A 6,529-nucleotide genomic window follows, 5' to 3' on the forward strand; every position below is an offset into this window, starting at 1 on the left:
ATATATGGACTATAGTACAGAGTATTTCGTCAAAAATGACAAGGAGAAAATTCTCCATTTTTACAACTTTATCTGATACATATACATGTTCTTATGTTGTGTTTCAAATTTGAGCTGATTCCGATCGAATTTAATTTTTTTAATGAATTTTTAAAGTTACTCCAAAATCAAGCCAAAGTCCCTGTACTATAGTACAGGGATTTTGGCCAAGTTTCGCCAAAAATGAAAAGTAAAGAATTCTTCATTTTTATATTTTTCCCTGATACATATACATGTTCTTATGTTGTATATCAAGTTTGAGCTGATTCCGATCAAGCTTGGATTTTTTACGAATTTTTAAAGTTGCTCCAGAATTGGGTCTAATTAAGACTGTACTATAGTACAGGGTATTTCATAAAGAAGGTTCATGTATAATGATGATGACAATGATCATGAACTACAACTTTACCTTGATCTAGTGTTAGCCATGTCCTCCATTCAATTGGAATAAATTCAACTCTTTTATTCTTCCATTGATCAGGGAAATGCTTAAGAGCAGTCTGTCTATAAGTATCCCTCAAACTATAAATAAACATTTAAAAAGAGCCATCAACTATAAAGAACTACTTTCAACTACATGTACATGTAGCTTACAGCTGGTAATGATGATGATGATGATAACAATCCCATCAGTTCAATAGTTAGTCCATTACTGGATACTTTACTAACAAAACCCTCAACTAACTGATCAGGAACTATCAACTGATATAATTATATAAAATTAAAAAGATACTATACTGTAGAATCGACACTGAATTAAAAATTATTATTATTATTATTATTATTAATGTATAAGTGTATGAAGTTACATTGAGACTGACTTGTAATGCTCTTTCAGTTCTATATGACACATCAATCATCATCTGATACTCAATTGGAGGGAAAGTTTTAAACATTACACCTGCCATTATGAAATTATACATAATTCTAATTTATAAATAATTAATAATGATTCACTTGTATCCATTACACTACATGTATTTGTGGTCGAATGTGTCGAGTGATTGTCATGAGAACAGAGTCGATCCAGGAGGTCTTTATGTTTTTGAGTGAAATCAGTTACTTTCTCAATAAGTGGATCAGAAGGAGAGAGATCACGTGACTTCACATGTTGTCCTTCAGAGTCGTTCTTCTCTTCATTTGAATTGTAATTACAGTCAGACACAGGAGAAGAAAAGGAATAATAATTACTGCTACCTAATACTTCTTCCTCCATCATCAGGGGCCACATACGCTTGACTTCATTGACTTGGAGTCTTGGTAGTCCTGTCCTGGTGGGTGTGCCTAATCAATAAACCAGCCCCTCCCTTTTATGTACCAGCTAAGTCGTTGTAGCCCTTGTTGTTCATTGCATAGTTAGTTTGTTGACTTTGTTCATTTGCTCTACTATCTTTGGTTAGCTTCAGGTTCAAGGAAGAGTTTAATGGAACTATGGCCACTAGTCAAACTTGTAACTTAGGTATGACATTGATATTAGAATTCAACATTTGATTTTGACTTGTATGCAGATATTTGTGACTTGATTGATGTCCTTGACTTATTGAAAAAATGTAGTTTTCAAAGAACAAAGTGGCAAGAGCTGGGACTAAGAATAGGTTTAGTAAAAGATACACTGGAAGCCATTGAAACAAAGTATCATGGTGATGTGAATCAATGCTTGACAGAGTGTCTTTCCCAATGGCTACGTAGAGCTGATAATGTTGACAGTAGAGGAGGAGCCAACTTGGACTCACTGTCAAATGCTCTAGGATCTATGAATGAAACTGCTGTAGCTGAGAAGTTAAGTGAGTCAACCATAACTGTATGTAACTATAATCATTGTATTTTCTATCATAGAACATCATGTTTTTGTTAATATTTTTAATAATCGTCATACTGTCCTGTCTCAGTCTCTTTGTGATCCTGTTAGTATTGCTTGGTTACTTTATGGTGAACGTATGCTAACACAAGAAGCAGTTAGTAGAGTGGTGTCAGCTAGTCCCTCTATTCCTAATCAACGTGAGGCTCTGTTAACTGCTGTCAAAGAAGCTGTTCAAACTGATCCCAACAGTTTACATACATTTGCTAATGTATTGTGTACAATCAGTACTAATGTATCACTGGGACAAACTATACTGGATGATATTAGTGAGTATCACTGGTCACTATAATTATATTCATAGTTTTCCTAATTAATGACAATTGTTTGTTTGTTTATTTTTATGTGTTTAGGTAAGTATTTTCCTACTCCTGAAGTGGGTGTGGTTCCTGAGATATCTATGATATATCTATGTTATATCTATTTATGTTATATCTATCTATGTTATATCTATGTTAAAGATCATGATGTAGTTCCACAAGGTAATATTTATTAATTAATTGATAATGCATTCATTAATATTCATACTGCCAATGAAACCAACACAACATAATCTGGTATCTATTACATTAATGTATGTACAAATTGTCCTTTTCTTTTGTAGGTAGTACTGCTAATACTGAAATTAATACAAGTACAATACAAGTAGATAATACAGGTACTGCTGATGAAACCAACACAACACAATAGTAATAGAATTGATTTATTATTTATTTTTTAATTCATAGATTCTTCTCCTTCGAATGTAGAAGTCACTAGTAATTTGTCTTCACAACCTTTATCACCTCAAGGTATACATACATGTACATACTACTCAACTAATGATATCTTTTGTACGTGTAGCAGGAATACAAGTTCCTGTTTCAAAAGGCTTACAGGTTGACTTCAAGTCAATGAGAATGTCTTATGGAAGAATGATTTACCATGTTAAAAAGATTATTGAGCAAAAATCTCCTCCTTTAGAAGAAATGAAGGAACTAATTTCTTGTTGTAGTGCAGATCTTAAACGGAAAGCAGAGCAATGTAATGATCTTTCTGGTATCCTACGTCTTATTCAAAATGAGTGCTCACTGACTGATATTGAACTCCTTCATAGTGTAGTGGAGGAAATGAATATTGCTGAGGCAGATGAACTCATTAAAACATACAAAACAAAGTTAAAGGAATTCTGCAAGTCACTCTCCATTAGTCTTTGTTTGAAGGAAAGATTTGCTTCCATTCCTCCTCTTCAATGTGTAACAGTTACTCTTGTATTTGATTGGAAACCCGAGGAGCATATGTTGGAAGATATCAAGGAAATTCTTGCAAAAGCGTCCGGTAAATTACTGCAGATTAATTATATAGAACATTCATCAATATGTGTCACTTGCTCCTTTCCTTTCTCTGATGTTGGGTTTACTGTATTGAGGATGATAGAGAGTATTCATATACTAATGGAACAAGGATTAAAGAAACTGACTATTGGTAACTTAACATTATGGAGGAGACAAGATGCTAGACAAAAGGTACATAATATGAATAATTGAATATTGTTTTATGAATATTGTATTGTATAGGAACTAAAAGAAAAGGATCAAGACTTACTACAACACACTGAGGTCAGTTAATATAATCATTCCTTTTATTAGTTACATTATAGTACCTGTACAATGTAACAATGTGTTCAGTTCCTTGTAATGTGTTAATTATATGTACAGGTTATTTCTTATATTATACTTGAAGAAGCTGAATATAAACTAAGAGATATTATCAGTAGTAAAGAGAAGGTATGTCATACTACCAGATTGTGGAATGTAATCTTAATTGTATTTATAGGAAAGTATTGAGTTGAAACAAGAAATATCAATGGCTCAAGTAACTGAGGTTATCTTACATTCTTCACATGCTTCTTGGTTGTTATTTTTATATTTTAATTATTAGGAGGAATCATTGCCTGTTCAAAGAGATACTGAGTCAGTTAAAGAAGCTGAGGTACATCTTACTAGTTTGTATTAATTATATATAATAATTATTAATAGGAAGAACCACTTTATGAAGAGTTAACTGTATTGAGGTCTCAGTTTAATGAGATACAAAAAGAAAATGAAGAATTGTCAGACAAATTATCAAAAATGAAGATTGAGTATTTGAGATCACTTACTAGTAATACTGATTCAGGTTAGAGTAGTTTATTAATTATACTAATAATTATGTAATTTATTAAAGCTGCTAGCAAATTAAGAAGAGGAATGGCTTTTGAAATTGATGACTGCAAATTTTATCTTCAAGCAATGACAAGACCAGACTATCAGCCATTAGTAGATAATAAAAGATTAATAGAGAAATTACAAGAAAGAATATCATTAATGAATATGGAACTAATGACTGAAAGAGAACACAATGAGAAGATTATAAAAGATATTAAAGGTTTTATTGATGATGTGTATCATCATTTGATTGTTGATATTTTTTTGAATAGATCATTTGAAAGAAACTGAAGGGAAGGAACAAAAAACTGAAGAAGAAATGTGTAAAGTAAGAGTGAGACAGACTATATACTAGATCTATATCCTTTTATTTTATAGATTTACTTATATTGTAATCATCCTGTTGCTGGCAAATTAAAAAAGTCATTCCTTAAAGCACATAAAGATGAATTACTACCCAGTGTACTGGATAAAGCTTATGAGGTTTAGTATTATTAGTTGATTTATTTCTATTTATTCTTTCATTTTTGTTCATTTCTTTATCAGTTAATGGAATTAGCTCCTCATATTCCTATTGAAAGATGTCGTTTAGTTAAATATGATTATTGGAATAAAGTAATGGAACAGTCCTTTGATGGGGTAAATGCTATCTATCCTATTCTTATAATTATATTATTATTAAATTTAGTTTCAGCATCTAACTATTGGACAGATTGTGGGTAGGGCTGAATATTTATTTTTAGAAACTTGTAAAGAAAATGAAACCTTTAAGAAATACAATTATGGAGGTGGGTGTGGTTTTTTACCGCGACATCGACAATACCTCTAATTACATGTACATGTGTTTGATGGTATAGGTGTTAGTCTAGAGGTATCAGTGGTTGATCTGTCAACTGGTGGAGTAGGACCAGCTGTACCAGTGAGAGGAGAGGAAGGTTGGACTGTTGAAGTATTAAAACAACATATAGGAGAAGTAAGAGGAAGGATATACTGTCATTTGTACTGTTCTCCCTCCATTGATCTGGTTCATTTCTTTATTTAGGTATTTAATATCAACCCATCATGTATGAGACTAGTAATAGAGTATAGTTACTACAGTCATGCTGCAATTCATAGTGATGTAGAAGATAGTACTTTAGAACGGGAATATATACATTGGAATGATATTGCTTCATTCCATGATATCAGTGATTCTGCAGGAAGTACTTTAAAGGAGATACTTCATGGAAACAATCAAAATAGACAAGTATTAACATTAAAACTATAATGAATATTTAATTTTGTGATTTCTCAAAAATTGTTGTTGGTATATTTATGGCAACCATATGTGTCATTGAGCATGTGCAAATTGAACAATATACATGTACATGTAGTGGATTTTACAAAACCTGCTAATCAGCCAACATACATCAAGCTAATCTTAATTTATTTAGTATTTTTTCACTTTCATTTTTATTCCTCCTTACACGCACACACACAGTTATGCGTGTCATCAGATCCTGAAGATTATCAAAAAAAATTCGAAGATAGTTTGATGTACAAATATATTGATTTTTACATCCAATGGGGCACATTACTGAATATTACAATACCTCCTGGACCTGAAACCACACCCACTACAACTAATGTTACTACAGGAGGAATAATAATGAAAATTTTATCAATAAACAAAGAAAAAGAAAGAAGTACATAATATTATGATAATAAGATTATTATTATTATTATTATTATTATTATTATTATTATTATTATTATTATTATTATTATTATTATATATATATATATATAGCACAATGATGACATCATTCCTTTGATGTGGCGGGTCCTATATTTTGTATATAGACCTGCCATCCAGAAATGCTGTCATCATTATGCAATATATCATATATACCATATAGCCGAAAAATTTGGCAGTCTGAAACTTTGGCGGTTTTGCATCAAAACTGTCTTAAATATAATATTGGCGGTTGACTATCTTGTCTTTTCTTTAAGCACACTCAGCTTTTCTTGAAGCTGCTCCTTGGCAGTTCTTGCCCACAGTCTTGACTCTGTGACTGAAATAGTGAGAAATACTGCCATTTTTCATTATAATGAACCCGCCCATAAAATTGCAATTATTATTCGCGGTTATAATATTGGCGGTTTTATTTTGAACCACCAATCCGCCAAATTTAATTCTCCGCCAAATTTTCTAGCTATACGGTAGTATACTAGAACAGTCTTATATACAGAATATAGGACCTTTGGTTTGTGTCCTTGGATGTGATATAGCCCTCGGGCCTATGGCCCTTGGGCTATATCACATTCTCGAACACAAACCTCAGGTCCTATATTTTGTATATGCGACCTACTAGTATGCTATATAATATACATACATACATATATATATATATATATATATATATATATATATATATATATATATATATATATATATATATATATT

General features: G+C 31.6%; 1 protein-coding gene across 1 annotated transcript in view; it reads left to right on the plus strand.

The window, feature by feature from the left end:
- The first annotated feature begins 3,396 nt into the window (after positions 1–3,396).
- The window catches only part of LOC109586854 (ubiquitin carboxyl-terminal hydrolase 47-like), a 15,646-nt gene continuing 12,513 nt past the window's right edge, over positions 3,397–6,529 (plus strand). Inside the window, exons 1-4 of the mRNA XM_020003085.1 lie at positions 3,397–3,402; positions 3,454–3,495; positions 3,595–3,663; positions 3,713–3,760. Of these exons, the coding sequence (XP_019858644.1) occupies positions 3,743–3,760 (18 nt within the window). The 5' untranslated portion in view covers positions 3,397–3,402; positions 3,454–3,495; positions 3,595–3,663; positions 3,713–3,742. The remainder of the gene's footprint in view (positions 3,403–3,453; positions 3,496–3,594; positions 3,664–3,712; positions 3,761–6,529) is intronic.

The sequence above is a fragment of the Amphimedon queenslandica genome, unplaced genomic scaffold (assembly GCF_000090795.2).
Source record: "Amphimedon queenslandica unplaced genomic scaffold, v1.1 AMPQUscaffold_13513, whole genome shotgun sequence".
Classification (NCBI taxonomy): Eukaryota; Metazoa; Porifera; class Demospongiae; order Haplosclerida; family Niphatidae; genus Amphimedon; species Amphimedon queenslandica.